Source organism: Eschrichtius robustus, chromosome 2 (assembly GCF_028021215.1).
Source record: "Eschrichtius robustus isolate mEscRob2 chromosome 2, mEscRob2.pri, whole genome shotgun sequence".
Classification (NCBI taxonomy): Eukaryota; Metazoa; Chordata; class Mammalia; order Artiodactyla; family Eschrichtiidae; genus Eschrichtius; species Eschrichtius robustus.
The window spans coordinates 146,501,269-146,526,536 of NC_090825.1; the positions used below are offsets into that span (position 1 = coordinate 146,501,269).

At 37.5% G+C, this 25,268-nt stretch overlaps 1 protein-coding gene across 5 annotated transcripts in view; it reads left to right on the forward strand.

Moving 5' to 3' along the window:
* RANBP17 (RAN binding protein 17) overlaps positions 1-25,268 on the forward strand; it is a 311,774-nt gene that overhangs the window by 259,892 nt on the left and 26,614 nt on the right. For 4 of the 5 annotated variants that reach the window (XM_068536342.1, XM_068536343.1, XM_068536345.1 and 1 more), the window contains 3 exons: positions 9,595-9,809; positions 11,957-12,095; positions 23,929-24,095. In XM_068536342.1, the coding sequence (XP_068392443.1) occupies positions 9,595-9,809; positions 11,957-12,095; positions 23,929-24,095 (521 nt within the window). The remainder of the gene's footprint in view (positions 1-9,594; positions 9,810-11,956; positions 12,096-23,928; positions 24,096-25,268) is intronic. The other variant, XR_011073140.1, reaches the window with a different exon arrangement.

Consider the following 25,268-nt stretch of genomic DNA (forward strand, 5'->3'; position numbering starts at 1 on the left):
TCATTCAAAGTCTGTATAACTTCAGACAGTAGTCTTTCCATGTTCCTTTCTGCCACTTGAGAGTTGCCACACAAAGTTGGGTATTTTTGATGAAGTACTGTTCTTTAAGTATGGTGATTTCTATCCTAAAACTTAAGGAAAATGAAGGCTCAATGGAAAAATGTCCTTCAACTTTGTCACCAGTGACTTTGACACATACGCTTTACATAGAATAATAGAAAAATCTTTTTCAGCCTTCACTGATTCCACATGCTGGCCTCAATCAGCCAAGCTGATTTTGTCTGTCTTTACCTGTGTAATGTTTTATTACCCATGCTTTTACCTCTGGAGATTCTAATATGCTCACTGAAGGGAGAGCCTATGGTTGCCATCCAGGAGTCTAGAAGATGAGGAAAAGAATGACTAGGAGGGTACAGAAGAGCCAACATTATTTATTTCTGTGGTAAGCCAAGGTGAAGGAAGGGAGAGCCCATGGAAGAAAGGGGCCAGAACATTCTCTGATCCCTTCTGTTCCCATCCTCACTGGGTTCCTTCTCTGCTCACCTGTCGTGGGCAGTATTTGTGTAATCAATGATTGGGGCAGTTCAGAGGGGGAAGAACTCATTTCCACATGCGCCTGATTCGTTATATATTTTATGAAATACCTCCACCTCGCTACTCAATGAGACTGGCAGAAAAATAATACTTTTGATATGCTGTTTTATTTATCTACATTCTGTCATGATATACTTTGATGTAAGTTTTTAATTTTGCCTCAGCTCTCGGCTGCTCTCGCCGTTACAGCTCAGGGTCAGCAATGAGGTTAGCCACAGTAGCACAAAACAATTTCCTGTTTGTGCAGCCCAGGTAACATTTGGATGAGGATTAGATTTTACCACATTTTCTACTAGCCCAAGCCTATTATTTCTAATGAGTTTTAAATTGCTTCAAGAACATGTATTTCAGAATTTAGTGCTATGATCCGTTCAGCCTGAGCAACTTAATAAAAGAAATTTCTTTCTTAAATTTTTGGTTAAAATGTTGCATGCAGTGTAATAAATGTTATTACTTTGGAAACCTACTTCTCAGTTTTAAGAACTGGGTGTTTTTTATGCTCAATTTCCATTTGTCTAATCTTTTCTTCCCTTTGCCTCTGGGTAATGGTATCTTTAGTGACATCTGTTGGTTAAAGAGTGCGCAGAAGGGAGAAATAGTGGTTGTTTTTATAAGGCGCAGAAGGGAGAAATAGTGGTTGTTTTTATAAGGCGCAGAAGGGAGAAATAGTGGTTGTTTTTATAAGACTGGCAAAAATGGAGCTGCTTTTATTCCTTCCTTAGGTACCTGATTTAAAGAAAGCTCAATGTGTGAAAAAGCTAAACTTTAATAGTGGATAGAACAACTATGATTATTCACTATACATAAGAATTTACATCAGGGTTCTTTTGAGCAATATATGCTCCAGGTGCATTTAAGGTATGATCTAATAATATGCTTAAATTGAATTTGTAAACTGATATACAAGCCACTGTTTTTTACTGTGACCTAGAAAACAAACCAGTGGTTTTCCAACTAGGTTTTTCAGAGCCCTAGAGATCTGTGAAAGTACCACAGAGCCTCTCCAGAGAGGGGGAAGGAGGGGACCCTTCTGCCACTTTGACCAGAACCACCCGGCTATATATAGTTGCACGAGATTTATTTGTAATAGGGGTCACCTGCTTAAAGATTTTTTTTTTTAATAAAAGAGCTTGAAAATTACTGGTATGTATTGATACTATTAGAAGCATTGTAAGAATGAAGGATTATGATTTCTATTTATATTTAAATGATTACAAAAAGATAGCTGAACAATGTGTTGGACTTGAAATAACTAGAGACTTAATAAAATGTTATCAGGAAATAACAGTTCTGGAAAACAGATCATCCAGGAACCATGGACATAACCTTAGATTGTATCAGAAACGTGGTCAGGGACATAGGACAACAAAGTAGTAGAGTAAGCTCACAAAAATCTTCTTAAGGCGTTGGAATGATCAACACCTTGAGGATCCCAGGCCTTGAGGAATACATTTCACAGTGAATCCACACGTGTTGGACTTGGCCACTTCTGCACGCAAGCAAAAACTGCTAAACAAGCTGTTAAATAAGTAAGCGTGATCTCCAAACAAGTGGCTTAGAGTTCAGTAGATTCTTTCATCCATGCAGCTAACGTTTATTGAGCATTTACTATGTGTTTGAGAGTTACAAGGGATAGGAAGAGAAATAAGACACACAAAAAAGAATCTTACTGATTCTTCTCTTAGTGGAGCCCAGCAGTGGATTCAGACAAGTATATAAAGAACTATAATGTGTTGTGCTCACTTTTATGCTTAAGAAGCATACAGAGTGCTATGGGAGCCCAGAAGTTTCTAACTCAAAACTGAGGAGCCAGAGAAGGAAATAAGAATAGGGCCTGGAAATTTGAGGAGGGCATTTCAAGCAGGCAATAGCTTTTACAAAATCATATAAATATAAAACATTAGCATGGTCTATCAGTAAACTGAAGGATTTCAGAATTGCTGGAGAAAGTAGAAAGTGAAAATTCCTGATTATCTCATCACTCAAAGATAACCGTCATTAACAGTTTATTGTGTGCTCATTCATACTTTTTTATGTGTACATATACATATATTATTCCAAAAGTGGTATTATAATATACTTGCTAATCTGTAATTTGCTATTTTTTACTTATATCATGGCCATCACTTCATATTAATACATATATAAATCTACCATATCTCTTTTTTTCCTTTGGTTTTTCATAATTTTTTTCTACCATATCTTTTAAAATAGCTGTAAAGCATTCCATTTTATGGTCATACTATAATTTATTTAATTATTCACCTTTTGATAAATGTAATTTTTATAAACATGTAATTTTCACTATCATACACTGTTGCAGCAAGTACATACACTGTACATTCAGCTTCGTGAGCTTCACTCAGTCAACAAATATATATATTGAGAGCAGCAGGTGCTGTTCTAGACTCTGGATATATCAGTGAGCAAAACTGAAAAAGAAATTATTTTGTATGTCAGAAGGTAATAAGTGCTATGGGGAAAAAAAAAAAGAAAGAAAGCAAATCAAGATGGGAGCATTAGAAGTACCAGGGATTGGGAAACATGTTGCATTATTAAGTAAAGTGATCGAGGTAGGCCTCATTGAGAAAATGACATTTGAGCAAAGACCTGCAGTAAATAAGGGAGTTAATTATGCAGATATCTTGGGGAAAAGTATTCCAGGCTGAAGGAACACCAAGTTTTAGGGTCCTAAGGCAAGAGTGTATCTGGCATGTCTGAAGAACAGCAAGGACATTGGTTGCTGGAACAGAGTGAACAAAAGAGAGTAATAACAAAAGCAATGTCATGTAATGTCATATCCTGTAAAGATTATCAGGACTTTGACTTTAACTCCAAGTGAAGGAGAAGGACTTTAGAATGTTTTGAGCAGAGGGCTGACATGATTTGATATTGGCTTTGACCAAGGTGATAGCAGTGGGAGTAGTGAGAAGTGGTTAGATTCTGGATATATCTTGAAGGTAAAACAAATCAAATTTCTTGATGGCTTGGATATATGGTATGAGAGAGAAAATGTAATCAAGGGATTTTGGCATAAACAACTGGAAGGATGAAGTTACCATTAACTGAGATGGAAAACGCTGAGAATGGGTGTGAGGGGGACTCAAAAGTTCCATTTTGGTTGTGTTGAGCTTGAGGTGTTGATTAGACATTCAAGTGGAGGTGTTGAATACGGAGTTGGATATACAAGTCTGAGGATTGGAAGAGGTCTGGTCTAGAGAAACAAATATGGGAGTCATTAACTCTTAGACGGTATTTAAAGCTGCAAAACTAGATAAGATCACCGGGGTGGGGGTATGAATTTAAATGTAAAAGATTTAGGTTTGAGTTCAGGGGTATTCTGTTTTAGGAGGAAAGGGAGAAGAGGAGGAACCAGCAAAGGAGAGAATGAGCAAACACTGAAGTAAGAGAAAATCAGGAGAGTGTGTGTCTTGGAAGGCAAGGAAGAAGAGGTAGTCAGCTGTGTCAAAAGCTGTCAATGAATCAAATAAGATGCGGACTAAGAGTCGACCATTACGTTTAGGGACAAGGAGGTCATTGGGAACCTTGAAAAGAGCACTTTCAGTGGAGTGGGTGTAAAAGAGAATCAGAGGAGAAGAAATGAAGACAGTGTGAAGGTCACAATTCTTTTAAGGAGTTTTGTTACAAAGGGGAGTAATATCAGGCAGGGAAGTAGGGCCAAGAGAAAGTTTTGTTTAAAAAAAAAAAAAGATTGCATAGGAGAGAAAGGGGGAAATTGCTGTGCTCTGTTCTCAAGCACGTAAGAGGAGATGGGAGCTAGTTCAACATACTGAGGGGCTGGCTTTTATAGAAGACTGTGTGTAAGTGCAAACGCTAAGAGATAGGTAGATATGGTAGTGAACATTTGGAATTAGAATATATTCCCAAAAGTGGATTTACGCATTTTTAGTATTTTTAATAAATTTTACCAAATTACCCTCTAGAATCGTTATACTAATTCACATTCCCAACAATTTCCTTAATTTCCCACCTGCTTATCAGTGCTGCATTGTTTTAATCTTTTTCAACCTGAAAGGGAAATGTTATATTCCTTTCCAGTCTCCACGGCTTCATTTCTGTCCCAAACCATTTACGTCCAGGGGCCTTGGCTGGTTTGCACAGAGACATAGTGGGTTGAGTGACCTGAAGTAAAGGAATGTCAGGAAGCTTGCACTTCTCTTCCCATAATTGTTCTGATGACGAATGAAGACATTCAACCTGTAGAGCTGTCAGCTAAATATCAAATTCACTTTAAAATTTTAGAGATTAAAAGGGAAAAAGAAAAGGTAAATCAATGTAATGGATTGCTCTGTAAACCAGGAAGTGACATTGTTCATACTGTTAGTTCTTCCTGGTATAAAATACAACTACAGTATATCTTATCCCTTGCACCTTTTTTAAAAGGTATTCTTTTGAGGGCACAGAGAACTGGTAGATTGTGGGCCAAAGACCCCCTGCAGCCAGTTCTCTTTTGAAGGAATAAAGGGAAAGTGGTCAAAGATATAGTATTGACCTTACTTTGAATTACGTGTTAGAAGGAAGTGACATTATTTTACGCCAAACACACCCAGCCTTACCTCCTCCTCTTTTTCAGGGCATAGCTCCCCATGTATGAATTTACAGGCTAGTAGACTGGAGAAAGAAATGAACGCCTAGTACTGTGTATTGTTATAGTCTACATGAGCGCTGTGCCAGTTACTGTGGTAAGCGCGTTACGTATGCTGTCTCCTTTACTCCACATAAGAGCCTTGTGAGTTATAAGTACTGTTATTGTCCTCGTTTTACAGATGAGGAAACTGACTTACAGAGATTAATAATCTGTTCAAACACCCAGGTAGTGAGCAAAGAAGTAGGATTCAAACCCCAGGTCGGTATGACTCAGAAGCCCACCTGGTTCATCACTACCTTATGCACTATATGTTTGTTTTCTGTTAGACTACTATCTTGTTATACAGTTCTCCAGCTGAGGCCTTTGAAGGAAGGCCACTTCTTTTTGGGTGTAGGGAGCCTCTTCTGTAGAGGACATCATGGAGTCAGTCATCAGGGAGGAGATAGGGTCTCAGAAGGGGAAAAAGTTTTTTAAAAAGTAGGTCTGAAAGTAGATATCAGATAAACAGAAAAGGAGATTTTGCATCTTCTTATATATCCTTCTCTAAATCTAGTTATTGAGAGTTGTCTAGAAGGGTACTTCTGAATGCTGGAAGCTAACCACACACACACACACACACACACACACACACACACACACACACACACACACACACACACACACACACGGGGCTTCTCCAAATATATCCTTCTCTAAATCTAGTTATTGAGAGTTGTCTAGAAGGGTACTTCTGAATGCTGGAAGCTAACCACACACACACACACACACACACACACACACACACACACACACACACACACACACACACACACACGGGGCTTCTCCAAAAAAGATAGAATAGAGGTTAAGAAAGAGGAACCCAAGCAGTTAATGTAAGCTAATAATGAGGGAAATATATGTAATAAGCAAAATTATAGCACGAGTCTTCTATGCTTATTTCCCAGGTTTTTTCCCCTTATTATTTAGTGAGATTTCTTTTCCTGTTATAGCATATACAACAGTAAGAATGGCAGTTCCATAACACCTGTGCTTCCCTTCCCCAGTCATTGCCCTTAGCCAGGTACACCATTCAATTCACAGCATCCTTTTCCGGAGCCCCAGCATAGCCTCAACATCTGTCTTACCCAGGTCTGATGTTAAGGTTGTAACAGCATCTCATTCCCCTGCTCCCCGTTATGGCAGATATAATCAGTGGGAAACAATCAGAGATTTTCCTTTTGATTCTAAACTTTGGAATTCTCTTATTTCATTAAAGAAAGTATCATTTCCTTTTGTACAAGTGGCAACTGCTACTGGCTTCAGTGGCTGCCAGCCTGGCAATGCCTTCATCTCCCAGCGGTCCATCAGTGTAATAAAGATCTCCGTCTTAGGAAGGAAATTCTGGGAAGGAAGGAAATGGGACTTTATGGGTGTGGGGTGGAATAAGGAAGGCAAGGAGGGTTGTCATACCTATAGAGGAACATCAAAACCAAACCTCAGCTCAGTCACTTTTGTTTACAGCAATGTGAGTCTAACTGCTAGATTTTAAGCTTTTTGAGGGCAGAGCCTCCAATTTTAGTAAGTGTTGTTGAATAACATAGACTGAATAAAGCTGATTGGAGTGAATAACGATGTGGCCACGTCTTCTCTTCCATAGTCTTACAGCCACCACGGAACGCGGAGCCACTTGAGCACAATGAAATAGTTTCCTCTTTCAAAAGTATTACTTTTTCAAGGTCATAATGGTATACTAATTACTGTTTTAATTAACACAGATGTGTCTGAAACAGTCCAAAAAAACAAGTATGCCAGATTGCAGCTTTAACACAACGATAAAAGTTGTGATTCTAAATAATTAATCCTTCTTGATGATAGGTTATCCAGTCCTTTAGAATCAAACATTTTTCCCCATCACAGTTCTTCATCTGCCTATTCCATCTTGTGCTGAAGAATATAGGATCTTTACTTCCCCCATAAGGACATCAGCATAAGAAGTCCCCGAAAGATGACCCAGTTTTCTCTGTTTGCCCCCGGCCTCCTTAACAGACCCAAAATGTGTAAACCACCACCACTACCACCAAATTACCCTAGCTTTTTCCATCACATGTAAGCAGTGCTTTTCTTTCCTGGGAAAGGGAAGTGGGGGGAAATGTCTACCTTGATTTATATTGAATTGGAGGCAAAGGTAGAAAAGCAGTGGTTGAAAACTGCCCTCTCCTGCAGTACCCTGCTTTTTCAGACCTTCATGCCTGTGCACATAATCATTCTGGAATACTCTTCTCTCCCTTCAAGTCCACCTGAGAAACTGTGATTGATCCTTGAGAAGTAACCTGCTCTGTGAAGCCTTTCCCACACTGCTCTCCTGCCCAAGCAAAGTCAGTCTCTTCTATTCCTATAAAATCTTGACAGACCTCTCTGATAGTGTTTGTCACATTGTATGGAATTATTTATTTACAAATCTACTTCTCCCAGCAGACTGAACTCCTTCAGAGCAAAGATTTTGTTTTGTTCGTTTATCCTAGCACTTCACACAGAGTAGCTATTAAGTGAACGCTATCGTATTGAGTTGAATCTTTATGAAACTTACAATATCTTTCTAAGGTAAGTTAGGATGAGATCCTGAGAGAGAGTACAAAATGTGGTATGGAGTAAATTCCAAGATATGCTTCAGCCGACACAATGGTGTTATCATTCTAATGTACAAATTATAAGCAAAGCCACATGGGCTTCAAAGCATGCACAGAAGAAAACCTGTGTGTGGAAATGTTTCAGTAAGGCAGAGAAAGGGGAGAAAACCTTCACCCTGGGTGAGTCCTGTTTCATGCTCTGCTAGAATTATTGGTCCTCCTTAACCTCTTTAGTAAACATGTGGTTTTCATAATATACCTATCAGTCAGGATTCAAACAGGGGAAAACAAACACTGTGACACTGATGGAACAGGGAATTTATTTTAGGAATTAGACCTGGTACAATCTTGGGTGAAGATGGGAAAATAGGTCCAAGGGGGAGAGTTGGAAGTTCAGGAGAAAAATCATTAATAGGCCCTCCTGAAATAATGGCATGGATGGACAAGTTGGAGCTTGCAGGGAAAGCTAAAAGCTAGAGACATCCAGCTGCTGGGGTGGGACCCTGAAAGGATGTGGGGTGAGAGGGGGGACTTGTGTAGTGGTAAAGAAGCAATGGAAGACTGTTGCCTCTGCACAGCTCCTGCTCTGTACATCTGCTGCCAAGCACTTGGTGGTAGGCTTGGGGTCACTGGTCAACAGGGCTTGTAGTTCTAGACACAGAGCAGGAAAGAACAAGGAGAAACTAAAACCCAGCGGTATTTCTACATCTTTTTCTCACACCTCTAATCACAACAACCTTCAGAAAGTCATGGCTGCTACTTCACTTCCACCTTCTAAATCTCATATAGATTTCTGTTTTGCTCAATTCTAGCCCACAACCGTACAGGGAAATGAGTTCTGGGAAACTTAATTCTTATTTAGCCCAATAGACACAGTACAAAACCACAACAATATGCTTCTAAATTTTGTAAATTGAATTTAGTTTCAATTTTAGAAGCAGTACTCACTTGAACAGGAAAAAGCAGAGCTAAGAAACATGTATGACTTTATAATTTTTTACGAAGCATTCTTAGGTATTGCCTAGTAACATACCTTACTAGCACACATTTCAGAAAGAGAAATTGTTAGTTGTAAATGCTAACTATAAAAAACTATAAGGTGATTATATAAACATTTCTTCATCTTTTGATGGTCAGACATAGAACTTGAGTACGGTTTTTAAACAGTCATCTCTTTAGATCTTCTGAAAAAACGTCTAAGGAGAAAAAGGAAGTAGCATTTATTGTGCACTATGCCAAGAATTTCTTATGTGTCTTATTTCATTTAACTCATGTACCAAACCTGTGAGGCTCCTAAGAGTGAAGTAACTCAATATCAAGTTCATGTGAAAAGGTTGAAAATTCATCCCACAATTCAGAGTAACTTATATCTCTAAGTTATCTTTTTCTCTTGACTTAGTTTGTTATTTACTCCTACTTTTTTTAACTTCTTATTGAAGAAGAGATAACATATATATTAAAGTACATAAGGTGAACTAATCTTAGGCGTACAACTCAATGAATTTTTGTGCATCTACATATATAGTCATGTAATCACCATCCAGATAAAAATATCAAACTTTTCCAGTACCCCTTGATTGATTTTCCTTGGGCCATTTGTACTTCCCAGGTAAACTGCCTTATGTATTTATATTTTTCATTATATGGATGATGTAATTCCTGGAACAATGGTAGGGGGAAGTGAACAATAGCAGTAAAGTGAAAATGTTGAATAATGTGCCTCATAACTGCTTTGAATTACATCTACTTATGTCACTTTCTCATTCTGCTTTTACCCTAAAACAGGTAATCAGATCCTGTCCCTTGGGAGCCTCTCAAAAGATCAGATTTATCCAATGAAACTCAAGGGCATCTCCATCTGCTATTCAGCTCTCAAATCTGCCTTGTGTGGAAATTATGTCAGCTTTGGGGTCTTCAAGTTGTATGGGGACAACCATTTTGACAATGTACTCCAGGCCTTTGTCAAAATGCTGCTGTCAGTGTCCCACAGTGACTTGCTAGTAAGCAATCATGCGTCATGGGAGTCTTTGTATGAAACGTGAAGTAACACCACCACAGGGTTGGAATTGTTATAATGAAGCCCAAGGAGTTAGAATAGCACCAGATCATTTTATGTTTTAGGATAGCGTCTTGATTTAACTTACAGGGTTTGAATAACTATAGTGGCTGTGTTTATATAATTAAATGTGCAGTTTTGAAAACTGCAGCTACCATCTTGTGATAAATTGGTCATCTCAAGTGTTCCAGGTTCTGTGTCTAGAGAAAATATAATTAGCAATTTCAACTAATTGCTTACAACTATACTCATAATTCAGAGAAGGTCTGTGTTTCCTGGAGCAGAAAATGCAGAATGACTATAGGATCTTCTCCTTCCTTCATTTCTCCTCTGTGTACTCCTCTTGCTGTTTGGCCTTGCTTTCCATTAAAATTCAGGTGTGGTGGACAGAGTGCTAAACTGGAAGTTGAGCAGCCTGGTATGTAGTCTCAACTCTGCCACTTGCTGGTCATTTACCTTGAATAAATCACCTTCTCTATTTCTCCAGGCTTCAATTTCCTCACCTTTAAAATGAGTAAATTAAACAAAGTGATCTCTAAGTCCCTTTTCTACTCTACCATCTAGTCTCTGTGATTTATGTCTGTTGTTTTCAAACTTTGAGGCCCATCAGAATCACCTGGGGTGCTTGTTGGAATTCAAATTTCCAGGCTCCTCCACTGAGCTGAGTCTGAGTCATTATCAGACTTTTTTAAAAATATCTCAGCCTGATTACACAAAAGCTAATATATGCCCAACGTGGTTGCAGTAATTACTTCAGTAACACAGCCAAATTCATGCTCAGGCTTAGTATAGGCTTTCCCACCTGCTCCCAGCCCAAGGTTACAAGTAAGATCTGGGGGCCTTCATTAGTCAGCCTGTATGAGAAATGCTCCTTTGACATTCTAATGCACTAGAGGTACCCTCTTCCACCTTTCTAAGCTAGTCTTCATACAACCACATCTCGGGAGTTCTCTGGCAGTCCAGTGGTTAGACTGCAATTTCACTGCCAGGGACCCAGGTTCAATCCCTGGTCGGGGAACTAAGATCACACAAGCTGCGCGGCGTGGCCAAAAAAAACAAAAAACAAAAAAAGACACATCTCAAGCCAAAGTTGTCAAGCCTCTTTGCAGTAGAATGGAATGCTCATTGAAGGCTGCCTGTACAACAGAAATTACAAAGTGGAAACTTGAGTCAGATCAGCCATGTGTTACAGCCTCCTCATTGAGGGAACTCTTCACTACAGTTGAGGCCCACCAAAAAAAACCTGATATGGTTCTAGGAATTTCTCTAATCTTTTTTCTAGTAGACAAGCAAACCTCTAACTCAGTAATCTCAAAATTGAGGGTGCATAAGACTCCCTTAGTGTACATTTTTAAAATGCACATTTCAGGACCTCATTCCAGAGGTTTTCATTTTGTAAGTCTGAATTGGGAATCAGAAAACTGCATCTTTAACAAGCACCCCATGTGATTCTTATGGAGATAGTCAATCTCACTTTAATAAATATCGATATGGTTTATTTCTCTTATAAGTGTTGTGCTTCTTTGATACTGGTTTGGGTTTCATTTGAGGTTTTCCAAGTATCTTTCTCATGTACTTATCCTTTGCCTGATGTATATGGTAAATATTAAGCCATTTACCAAGTTATGATTTAATTAGATGGGTTGGCATTGTGTAAATATAGCAGACTATGATGCCAAATGCTATTATAACAGCAAATTTCTTTGTGTTTAAAAAAAAGGTTGCCTAGCCACTATTAAGCACTGTTCAGTGTTACAATATTCCAGCCCAGAAAAATCATTCAGTCTTCTATACTGCAGCGATTTTAATTGCACTTAAGTGTTAACCACATAAGGCAAAATTGAAATTACTTACTAGGGTATGCTGTAGCTTCAAATTAGGATTTCTAGAGATCAAGAGATTTTTATTAGAACCCCTTTAAATACTGAATTGAGAATCATTATGTCATTTGTTCCATGTATTTATATTTATGTTTATTTTATGTATTTATGTGTAAGGTCACAATTTCTAATATTATAAATGGCAATTTTCACTGAGCTGTGACACATCTTTTGCTTCTCTGTGGCTTGACATTTAGTATTTCTGTTATAGCAATATCGGAAACTGAGCCAGTCTTATTATCCACTCCTGGAATGTCTCACCCAGGACCACATGAGCTTCGTCACCAACTTAGAGCCTCCTGTACTCCTGTATGTTCTCACATCTGTCTCAGAGGGACTCAGTACTCTTGGTGAGTATCATGGAGAACATTGTTTTCAGAGGAAAGACTTGATTGTGGTCTCTTAATGTATGTGCTTTTGAGATGATCATCCTACAAAGGGGGAAAGATTATTTATCCAAACTGAAAGATTATTTTATAACTATTACCTGCAAGAGAGAAAAATGCCCTTTTTTCATATTTTGATATAGTTTATTTTTTAATCAGCTTAATTAAAGTATAATTTACACACAGTAAAAATTATTGATTTTAAGTGAACATTTCAGTGAGTTCTTACAAACATATATACAGTCATGAACCACCACAGCCAGGATACAGAACATCTTCATCGCCGCAGAAAGCTCCCTCCTGACCCCTTCTAATCAATCCCTTTCCCCTAGTCCCAGCCCCAAGGAACCACTATCTACTTTCTCTCACTGTAGTTTGCCTTTTCCAGAATTTCATATAAGTGAAATCATATAACCTGTAGTCCTTTGTGTGTGACTTCTTTCGTTTAGCATGATGCCTCTGAGATTTAGCCACGTTTTGCGAAACAGTTAGTTTTTATCTTTCTATTGCTGAGTGTTATTCTACTGTATGGATTACCACGTTTGTTAATATGTTCATCAACCAATAACATTTGGGTTGTTTCCATTATTTGGTTGTTTTGAATAATGCTACTATGAACATTCATGTACAAGTCTTTCTGTGAACAAATATTTCTCTTGAGTAAATACCAGAGTGGAATTTCTGGGTTGTACGCTAAGTGTATATTTAACATTATTAAAAACTGCCAAACTCATGGACATATATACACTACCAAATGTAAAATAGATAGCTAGTGGGAAGCAGCCGCATAGCACAGGGAGATCATCTCGGTGCTTTGTGACCACCTAGAGGGGTGGGATAGGGAGGGTGGGAGGGAGACGCAAGAGGGAGGAGATATGGGGATATATGTATATGTATAGCTGATTCACTTTGTTATAAAGCAGAAACTAACGCACCATTGTAAGGCAATTATACTCCAATAAAGATGTTTAAAAACAAAAAAACAAGATACTGCCAAACTGTTTCCCAAAGTGATTGTACCATTTCACTCCCCCAAGCAATGTATGAGAACTCCAGTTGCCCTATATCTTCCCTAACACTTGCTATTATCAGTCTTTTTAATCTTAGCCATCCTCGTGGGTGTGAAGTGGAATCTCCTTGAGTTTTTAATTTGCGTTTCACTAATGAATGATGATTTGAGCATCTTTTCTTGCTTATTGGCCATTCATCTATCTTCTTGGTAAAATATTTGTTCAAATCTTCTACCCAATTTTGTTGACTGGGTTGTTTTATCTTGGAAGAGTTTGTTACATATTCTGGATACAAATCTTTTATCAGATCTATGTTTTGCACGTATTTTTTCAGCCTTGGCTTGTCTTTTTTATTTTCTTAACAGTATCTTCTGAAGAATAAAAGTTTTCAGTTTTGAGGAAGTCCAATTATTTTTTTCTCTTACAGTTCATGTCTTTTTGGTCGTATCCTAAGAAATCTTTGCTTACTAACCCAAGGCCATAAAGGCTTTTTCTATGTTTTCTTCTAAAAGTTTTATAGTTTTAGCTCTTATGGTTAGGTCTATGATCCATTTCAATTTAATTTTTGTATGTAGTATTATGAGGTAAAAGCTGGGATTCCTCTTTTAACATGTGGATATTCAGTTGTTCTAGCATCTTTTGTTGAAGAATATCCTTTATTTGTTAGACTACTTTGTGCCATTTCTATACTGTCCTAATTTTATAGTAAGTCTTAAAATCAGATAGTATAGCCCTCTGATTTTGTTTTTCTCTTTTTAAATTGTCTTGGCTATTCTGGGTCCTTTCCCTTTTTTATAAATTTAGAGTCAACTTGTCAGTTTCTCTTGTTAGAAAAAAAATGAACAGGGGAATTATTATTGGGTTACATTGAATCTCTAGCCCAGTTTGGGGAAAACTGACATCTTAGCAATATTGAGTGTTCAGTTCCTGGCAATGGCATATCTTTCCATTTATTTAGATCTTCTTTACCTTTTCTCAACAGCATTTTTGAAGTTTTGAATATATAAGTCTTGTCCATATGTTGTTGTATTTATAACTATTTTTTGTTTTTATGCTGTTGTAAATGGTATTGAGTTCAATTTCTATTGTTTTTGCTACCATGTAGAATTGCAATTGATTTCTTTGTACGCCGACCATGTATCCTGTAACTTTGCTAAACTGACTTATTAGTTCTGGTAGCCTTTTGTAGATTTCTTAAGATTTTCTACATAAATGTGTCTGCAAATAAAGATAGTTTTACCTCTTCCTTTCCAATCTGTATGCCTTTTTTTTGGCCACACGGCACGCAGAACTTCCCCAACCAGGGATTGAACCCGTGCTCCCTGCATTGGAAGTGTAGAGTCTTAACCACTGGACCACGAGGGAAGTCCCTGTATGGCTTTTTTAATATTTCCTACCCTGTCACACTGGCTGGAACCTACAGTACAACGTTGAATGGAAGTGATGGTAGCGAGCTTTCTTTCCTTGTCTCCAGTGTTATGGAGCAAACATTCATTCTTTTTCACCATTCAGTATAATATTAGCTCTAGGTTTTCTGTAGGTTTCTGTAGGTTTATCTTGTTAAGGAAATTCTCTTCTTTTCTAGTTTTCTGAGAGTATTATCATGAATGGGTGTTGAATTTTATCAAATTCTTTTTCTACATATACTGAGATAATCATATGGTTTTTCTTTTTTGGTCTGTTAATACATTACATGATATTAGTCACCACATTGATGGATATTTGAATGTTAAAACAACTTTGCATTCCACACTTGGTTACAGTGTATTGTCCTTCTTATATATTACTAGATTCAACTTTCTGTAATTTTGATACAGATTTTTACATCTATGTTCATGACAGCTATCGATGTATTCTTCTATGGTTCTTCTTTTATAGTTTTCTGTTCTTCTCATATCTTTGCCTTGTTTTAGTGTTGGTCTAGGGCCCTCATGAAATGAGTTGGGAAATGTTCCCCCCTCTCTTATTTTCTTAAAGAGTTTGTGTAGAATTGTTATCAGTTCTTCCTGAAATGTTTGGTAGAATTCCCTAGTGAAACCACTAGGCCTAGATTTTTTCTTTGTTAGAAGGTTTTTAACTATAAATTAAATTTCTTTAGTGGATATAGGACTATTCCAGTCTCCTATTACATCTTTCTTTTTTTAATTAATTAATTTATTTATTTGGTTGCGCTGGTTCTTAGTTGCGGCAGGCGGGCTCCTTAGTTGTGGCTCGCCTGCTCCTTAGCTGTGGCTCATGTGCTCCTTAGTTGTGGCTCATGGGCTGCTTATTTGCGGCTCACCAGCTCCTTAGTTGTGAGCATGTGAACTCTTAGTTGCGGCATGCATGTGAGATCTAGTTTCCTGACCAGGGATCGAACCCAGGCCCCCTGCGTTGGGAGTGCAGAGTCTTAACCACTGCACCACCAGGGAAGTCCCTCCTATTACATCTTGAGTAGCATTTGATAGTTTGTGTCTTTAAAGGAAATTGTCCATTTCATCTAAAGTTCATCTGACATTACTGACATAAAATTGTTCATAATATCCTCTTGTTATACAATTTGATTTCTGTAGGATCTCTAGTAGTATTCCCTCTTTAATCCCTGACATTGGCAATTTGTGTCTTTTTTTTTTTTTCTTTATCATTCTGGCTCCAGGTTTATCAATTTTATGCAGAGAACCAGCTTTCAGTTTTCATTGACTTCTCTATTATTTTTCCATGTTTTTATTTCATTGACTTAAGGTATGATCTTCATAACTTCCTTCCGTCAGTTTCAGGCAGAAACTTAGGTTGTGGATCTTAGACCTTTCTTCTTTTCTAATGTACACATTTAATGCTTTTATCTAAGCACTACCGTGGCTATAACTGATAAAATTTTTATATATTTGGGGGCTTTTTTTTTTTTTAAAGATTTAATTTTATTTATTTTTGGCTGCATTGGGTCTTCGTTGCTGTGCGCGGGCTTTCTCTTTGTGGTGAGCAGGGGCTACTCTTCCTTGTGGTGCACGGGCTTCTCATTGCAGTGGCTTCTCTTGTTGTGGAACACGGGCTCTAGACACGCGGTCTTCAGTAGTTGTGGCTTGCGGGCTCTAGAGCACAGGCTCGGTAGTTCTGGCACATGGGCTTAGTTGCTCCGCGGCATGTGGGATCTTCCTGGACCAGGGCTCAAACCCGTGTCCCCTGCATTGGCAGGCGGATTCTTATCCACTGCGCCACCAGGGAAGTCCCAGGGACTTTTTCTATTCAGTTTTAAAATATTTTCTTATTGCCTTAGTGATTTCTTCTTTTACCAATGAGTTATTACTTAGAAGCACATTGTTTAATTTCTGATCTTTCTGTTATTGATTCTAGTTTAATTCCATCGTAGTCATATCAGAGGTTGTTATAACTTTTATATTTATTGAATATTTTTTATAATCCAAAATATGGTGAATGTTCCATGGGCACTTGAAATGAATGTATGTTCCATTGTTGTTGGGAAGAATGTTCTCTAAGTGTCAGGTCTAATTGCTTGATAATGTGCACATTTTATATATTTTTACTGGTTTTTTGTCTGTTTGTTTTCTACTTGTCCTATGAATTATCAAGAGAGAAGTGCTGAAGCCTCTAACTATAATTATAGATTTGTCCATTTCTCCTTTTAATTCTATCAGTCTTTGTGTAAATTATTTTGAAGCTCTGTTATCAAGTAAATACATATTTAGGATTGTTATGTCCCCTTGATTAATTTACCCCTTTATCCTTATGAAGTGATGCTCTTTATTTCTTTAATATTCTTTCCTCTGAAATCTACTTTGTCTGATATTACTTGCCTCTCCGGCATTCTTTTGATTAGAATTAGCCTCTTTTTCCATCGTTTCACTTTTATTCTTTCTGTGTCTTTATATTTAAAGTTGGTTTCTTGAAGACAGCAGATATTTTCTATTGCTGTTTTAACAAATTCTTACAAACTTGGTGACTTAAAACAATGTAAATTTACTGTCATATAGTTCTTTAGGTCATAAATCTGACATGGGTCTCACCAGACTAAAATCAAGGTGTCAGCAGAGCCATTTTTCTTTCAAGGAGCAAATCTATTTCCTTTCCTCCTCCAGCCTCTAGAGATCACCTACATCCCTTGGCTCATGGCTGCTGTCCCTCCATCTTCAAAGATAGCAACATTGAATATCTCTGACCATTCTTCCGTAGATACATGTCCCATTGATTCTGATGTCTTCTGCCTCTCTCTTTCACTTTTAAGGACCCTTGGAATTACCTTGGACCTATCCAGATAATCAAGGATGATCTTCCTATTTTTGGTTCAACTGCTTAGCAACCTTAATCCATCTGCAACCATAGTTATTCTTTCCTGTGTAACCTAACACATTCACAGGTTCTGGGGATTAGGATATGGACATATTTGCCTAACATACAGCATATAGTTGGGTCATATTTTTATATCGAATCTGACTGTCTCTGCCTTCTAAATAGTGTTTCACCCATTTACATTTAATATAACTACCAGTATATTTGAGTTTAAATTTATAATATTGCTATTTGGTTTTTTTTTATCCTATCTGGGTTTTGTTTCTTTTTCCTGCCTTCTTTTGGTTTGGATTAATTAAATGTTTTTCTAATGAGTTCATTTTATATCCCCTGTGAGTTTATTAGTCATACTTTTTAATTTTTAGTGGTACTCTAAGGTTTACAGTCTACACCATCAAATAATATAATCATAGTTTGCATTCAAATAATTACAGTCTACCTCTCTCCATCTCCATTCCTTCTGGAACTCCAGTTACACATATGTTATGTATATCTGTTATATTGTTCGAAGACTGGAGAGAACTCCTCTGCAAATCTCCAGAGCTCTCTTCTTATATAGTTCCCACTCTCTGATACTCTGTCCCACAAGTTCTAGCTGCCTCAGCCTCCCCAAATTCAACTCAGTGAGACCACTTGGCTTTGTTTGGGTTCCCCTTTCCTGGCCAGTAGCCTGGAAACTGCTTTGCGCAGTAAGCTTGAGCAGTTGGGTAGGTATTACCTCATTTGTTTCCCTCCTCTCTGGTTTCATAGTCCTATACTGCTCCTTGTGCAACAATTGAAAACCGTTGTTTCATATATTTTGTCCTGTTTTCTAGTTGTTTATGGCAGAAGGAAAAATTCTCATAGCAGTTAATCCTTCATGGACAGAAACCGAAGTCTTTTATTATTACAGTTTGTCTTGACATTCTTTTATCTCATATTATAGTAATACTTTAAGATTCTGAATTAGTTGTGGATGGCTGTGTTGTTCTCAACATGTGATCTTAGGCCTGAAATCTGCATTTTAACAAGTCTCCAAAGGAATCTTGACAAAGTGGCATAATGCAGGGAATACTGAACTTGAATTTAAGTCCCAGTGCTGCCACTTATGAATGTATGACCATGGACACAGACTCTGTGCCTGATGCTGCCATAGGTGTTTTCATATGTGTACTTTACTCATTTCATTCTCAGAACCACTCTGCATACCAAAACTAGGTTAAATATGCTAATAGCACTGTTTGTCCTTATTTCCTACTTGATTGTAGGCTTCCTACTTGACAGGAATGGTGTGTCTTTTTTTTTTTTTTGAACAGTGTGTCTTAATCACGAATTTTTTCCCTGTGCCTAGCATGTGGTAAGTACTCAATAAGTATATATTGAATGAATTAATTAGGTAATATTATTTTCACTATACAGAAGAGTAAGCTGCTGCCCAGAGAGGTGAAACAACTTGCCTAAGGTCATACAACTAATAAGTGCCTGATCTAGGAGTTTTTCTAACTCTAAAACCCATTCCTCTTCACCTCACCACCCTGCTGGACCTATCTGATAAAGGTCACAATTTGGCAGGTTAATTGTGCCCTGTGTCTTCAAGAAAGAGGATTATTTAGACTGTTGAACATAACCACTTGGGTTTCTCCTTTTCCAACAATGAAAAATTTGCAAAGAGGCATTAATTGGGTTACAGGCAGGCTTCAGTTCTACTATAGCCTCAGTGGGAAAAATGAGAGGGAGGTACAGAAAAGTTGAACCAATGATAGATAATATGCTTAACATGATATTAAATGTTTTTAGTCAATCATTCACTAGCATTTTTAGTTTCAGGCCAGCTATAATTTGTGAAAAGAAAAAGTGATTGTATTTATATATTATATTTTCCATCTTTTTAATCACCCACCACCACCACCACCCCCACCCCCATACTTTTACATACAGAGACCAAGCACAGGGCTTACAAAAAGCTGCTCTTAATAATGACTCTTGACTCATTCATTTAGTATACATCAGCTGTGCACATGCTATGTACCAGGTTCCATTCTAGACCTTGAGAGTACTGCAGAGAATAAGATAGATAAGGTCTCTGCTCATGTGAAGTTTATATTCTAGTGAGGAGAGATAACAGTAAACACACACACACACACACACACACACACACACAAGAAAATGTCAAGTCATGATAAGTGCTAAACAAAGACTTAAAATAGGATAATGAAGAAGGAATGATTGTATGGCTTTTTTAGAAGTGATCAGGGAAGGCCTCTGAAGATGAGCCCTGGCAGGAATGGGGGTGCCTTCCAGGAAAGCAAAGGATGGCACAGAAGGCAAGACAAGGGAAGGTGGGGGCAAGCTAAAAGTTGAACCAACTGGAAACCACCAGAAATTTCCCCATCAAGTCCATTATTAATAAAATTTTCATTATTAATAAAGGGTATATGTTATTGTCATGAACACATTCTTGAATTGGATGGAGTAAATATTATAAATGTAATATAGAAATAAAACATCCAGGAAGTACGTAGAAACTTAGAGACCTTGTTCATTAGTTTCTCCCACCAAAAACATGCTAAAGAGAGAAGAAAGCTATGGATTGGCTAAATAGAATGACAGGCTTGGTGTTTCAGGAATTGAAATAGCCAGGAAAACAAATGGGAAGTGAAAAGAGGAAAACCTACTAGTGTTGGGCACTATGTTACAATCTTTACACACTTTATCTCTTAAATCTTTAATTTCTCAAAACAAAGTAGGTGGTATTAAGCACATTTTACAGAGGTGCAAATTGAATCTTCGTATAGTCAAACATCTAGAAAATACAGATTCAACCCTAAACTGCTGCACCACCCAAATAGGCCTTTTGTTTCTGAATTTGCCTTTCACACTATGTTTTTCCAAGACCTTCATCCTCCCCTCTGCTATGGTGAGAAATTTTGAGTCAAAGCCAAATGTAATTTCAACCCCATTATCATTCTTCTGACTCTCAGTTAAGCAACTCTTTCCTATACAGTTAACTTTACAGAACAGCTTTCTGTGATGGGTCTTAGTAAACAAGAGGGCTATTAATGATGCATATGCTTCCCATGGAGACTAGTTGCAGAAGAAAAGGGGCATTTGGTTGTTTCAGTGCCAAACAGTAAGTTGCTAGAGAAGACAAAGTGCCTGTTGGGCTTAAAAAATCTGTCCAAAATTGTCTAAATCATGGATGATAAACACCAAGAGCTAAGACAAAATATGAAAATTCATGACTTCTGCTCATTCTTTTATTTCAGGAGAGTTTCATTGTTTGAATTTCACACAGTAGCTTGAGCTGCAAATAAAGAAAACCAAACATAATACATAGTCCTCAGCACTATTCATTCTGTTTGTGATCAAATGGCCCATGATCCTTATGATTCCACACTTTTCAATCTACCCTGAAATAACATTTGTCCTTTTCAAAGCCCCCAACAATAGATAAGCCATAATGAAAGCTCTTCTTCTTGCTTTTACTGCAAGTATATATGCTCCAACCTTCATGTCTAAAGTGTTTACCTGGCTTTTTCATAGCTGACTCAGTAGATTGGAACCTTTTAATGCAACCTTCATGGCATGTGGTCACCAAATCTATGTGAAGTTTTTATAATTTTTATATGATTGATAGCATATTGCTCTTCACTGGTGAGGGGAACCATATCTATTTCCTGCTTGCTTCCTTTTGTAGATGTTAAGTTACTTAATCCATTTACTTTCATGATTGGGACTTCAAAGGTAGAAATGTGAAGGAAAAGAGAAAAGCAAACAAGTTCAACAAGTCTGTGCCTGACTCTTAGGCCTAAATGTTTTCTACTGCATTATATACTACCTCCCAGGGTTATAAAACCAAAGCTTCCTTTTCTGCAAAGTAACCCAGTTAGTGGGGAGAGGTAATCAATCAATCAGTCAATCAATCAACTGCCATAGCTTTAGAAGGAAATAAAAGCTCCTTTCTCAATAGCCTATAGCTCCGCAGTTTCCCAAAACTATTGTCCATGCCCATCTTTTAGACCTTCATTCAACCCCTCATGATCCTGTATCAGCTACCATTATCGTCTATTGTAAATGCGTACTTCTATATTTCAAAACCTGCCCCCAAACCTACCTCTATTTACTATGTCATTCCTCTCTAAAACAATGTATGTGAAAGAGTTTTTTAAATTGTAGTGTTATATACCAATTCTAGTATTATTACTAAACAAAACTCAAGACTTTTTAAAAAAAACTTTCTCAGATTAGCTTTGCCTACCCATTCTTTAATTAAATCAACTAATATTTCACCTCTAATCTATGACAAGCACACATATGTCTCAGAACCTTAGAGATGAGTAAAATGAATAAGAAAGTAACTATTGCCTTAGGAAGTTTATAATCTGCTGCTTCCCAGCCCTACTCTCCCAATCTACTTCTCTTCGGAATCTACTAAATTTGCCGTTTTTTGAGTGCCCATCACGTTTTTGTTTGTCTTGTTGTTTCTGTTATTAATCATAAACTCCCCAGAATTGTGTCTGTTTGTTACCATTAGCCAAAAAATCTGGGCACTGTCATGCTCTGAATCAAAACCATGAACTTTGGATAAGCTAATTATCTCTGAGCTTCATTTTTCTCATTTGAAAAATGCAAACAACAGTACCTACTGTATACAGAAGTGGTTATTAGAGGTATATGAAATGATATTTAGTGTACAAAGAAATCATGTCACTTACTTGCTAAAAAAAAAATCCTGCAATAACACCTCTGTTGCCTTTCAAATTACATGTAAATGTCTCGACCTACTACTGGATGCCCTCAAGGAAGATCCCAAACTATTTTGTCAGCCTTCTCTCTTATGATTCCTCTACACATTCTTTTACTCACACCAAAAGGTCCTGCTCCCCTTTTTTCACTATGAGGGAAAATTAGTAGTAACTACCATATTTTTTTCCTTCCAGTTTTATTGAGAGACAATCGACACTATACATATTTAAGGTGTACAGCATAATGATTTGACTTACGTACATCCCGAAATGATTACCACAGTAAGTTTAGTGAACATCCATCACCGCATATAGGTACAAAATAAAAGAAAAAGAAAAAAATTTTTTTCCTTGTGATAAGTATTCTTAGAATTTACTCTCTTAACTTTCACACATAATATACAGCAGTGTTAGTATATTAATCATGTTGTACATTACACTCCTAGTACTTATTTATCTTATAACGAGAGCTTTATACCTTTTGACCACCTTCATCCAGTTCCCCCTCCTACTAACCCCTGCCTCTGATAACCACAAATATGATCTCTTCTTCTGTGAGTTTGTTCGTTTGTTTGTTTGTTTTTAAAGTATAATTGACCTACAACACTATGTTAGTCCCTGGTGCCCAACATAGTCATTCAATATTTCTATACATTAGATAATGATAAAATACTGTGGTAAGTCTAGTTACCATCTGTCACCATACTAAGATGTTATTATTGGCTATATTCCCCACACTGTACAGTTCGTCCCCATGACTCACGTATTTTGTAACTGGAAGTTTGTACCCCTTCATCTCCCTCACCTATTTCTCTCATTCCCCCCCACACTCCTCTCCTCTGGCAACCACCTGTTTGTTCTCTGTGTCTATGACTGTTTCTCTTTTGTTATGTTTGTTCATTTGTTTTTTTCTTTAGATTTCACGTATAAGTGAAATCATATGGTATTTGGCTTTCTCTGTCTGACTTATTTCACTTAGCATAATACCCTCTAGGTCAGTTGTTTTTACTGTGAGAATTTCTAGCTATTTTTCTCCTCATTCAACTCTGCAGCATATTTTATAAACGATGAGAAAGGTTAATTGGCTCCTTCACAGTAACAACACAGCAAATAACTGGAAAAGATGGAATTTGAAACCAGAGCTGTCTGGCTTCAAAATCCATACCTTTTCACCCTACTATGTACATTGTGCAAAATGTGAAAAATGTCCTTCCTTACGTTTAACTGGAATAAGTTTTCCAAGCCCATCTCAGGTGCTACCTCCTTCACCAAACTGTCCTTGATCCTCATCCAAATACAATATCTCCCTCAAATTTCTCACAGCAGTGTGTCACTCATTTTTGCGCAGCGCTGTGCTAGTGACTTACGTACTAAATCTTGAGCTCTTTGACACCAGGGTGAGGGTTTCCCCTGAAGCAAAGTACTCTGCACCAAGTTTACACCCTGTTTCCCCTGAAGCAGAGCAGTTTGCACCAAGTAGATATTTAATAAAGTCACTTCAATTGAACAGAGGGTCATTAAGGTCACATATGGAAAATTCTGTCCAATGCAATCCAGGAATCATTTACTTACTAACATGTCTCTATTCCAGGTCCTGTAGTAGACATTGGGTTTAAAGAGATAAAAGCAAGGCAAAAATCCCTGCCTTCAAGGAGTTTACAGTTTGATTAAAGTTCTTTGAAACCAGAAAGTTGTTTTTTTTTTTTAATTTAGGCATTATAGTGAGATGAAACAAACACTTTAGTAATACAAATGAATTCTCATTTGTTGTTCACACAGATACAGTTGTCTCCTCCAGCTGCTGTACCAGTTTAGACTACATCGTCACCTACCTCTTCAAGCACATAGCAAAAGAGGGCAGGAAGCCACTTCGATGCAGAGAGGCTGCCCAGGCTGGTCAGAGACTATTACATTTTATGCAGCAAAATCCAGAGGTCCTGCAGCAGGTAACTGGTGGTTGCTTATCTAGCTTAAGAGAGAAGAGTTTCCCAACAGCCAATCTGGTCTCTGAATATCCCTTAGAGCAAGTGGTCTTGCCAAGACTCTTTACTGGGTCTTCTCTAGGAGTATTTTCCCTGTAGGTAGGATAGTACACTGGCCTCAGGATTACCCACCCCCCAGAAATCTCTAAGTCATTCATCTCACCTCAGTGAAGCTAGAATTCAAAAAGAGGATAACTCTTCCAGAGACAAGAGAAATAAAAGTCAAAGCTGGAACTAGAAACAGTCAACCTCTGATTTCTTTCCCAGAGCCTCTAATAACGTCATCTTAGGTTTGCCTTGTGAATACTCTGGTATGTTGGGAAACTACCATTTTCTGGGCTCCTGGTCTGTGCCAGACAACTTGCTGGGAACTTTCCCTTCATCATATCATTTTCCCCATTTTAAGATGAGAAATCAAGGTTCAGATAGGTCATATTCCCAAGAACATTTAAATAATAAGTAATAAAGCCACGATTTGTTAATTTTCAAATGTTTTCTGACTAGCCTAATATGAATTAGGTCCAAGTTTAATATTTTTTAAAAACTCACTTCTGCAAATCACAGTAACAGCATGCATAAAATTAAAAATATATGCCAGAAATGTTTCAAAGAGAATGATACCATTTTACTGTGGAGATAGCATCACTATGATATATTCCAGTTCTACTAAATTTGGAAAGTGATATCTTTATACTGCTTCCAGTTGTCTTATTTTGCCAAATTATCTCCATAATAGTCTGTGGTTTGCAAATGTAAACACTTTAACCTGGTCATTAGCCAGCAAATAAGTCGCCTGCAATCAGCATAAAAATGTCAGTCTGAGTAAATAAATGATGAAAATGAATAAGACAGCCATGGAAGAGGTTTTCTTCCTAGCTGTCATTTTTTTGCTAATATTTAAATGACATTAAGTGAACTTTATTTGTGGTGATGTTTCAGTTAACCAGTTATTTTCCTGGCAGGGAGGTGTGTGATTAAGATTTTGTGTAAATAAGCAAAGGGCTCTGGGCCTATAACTATTTGGTATGACCCTGGAATTGTTACAACACGTTGGTGATTAAAGGGGCGGAAGGTAACTCACATTTATTGAGGACTTCCTATGTACAAGGTGCAAGAGCCATTAAGACCCATGAGACA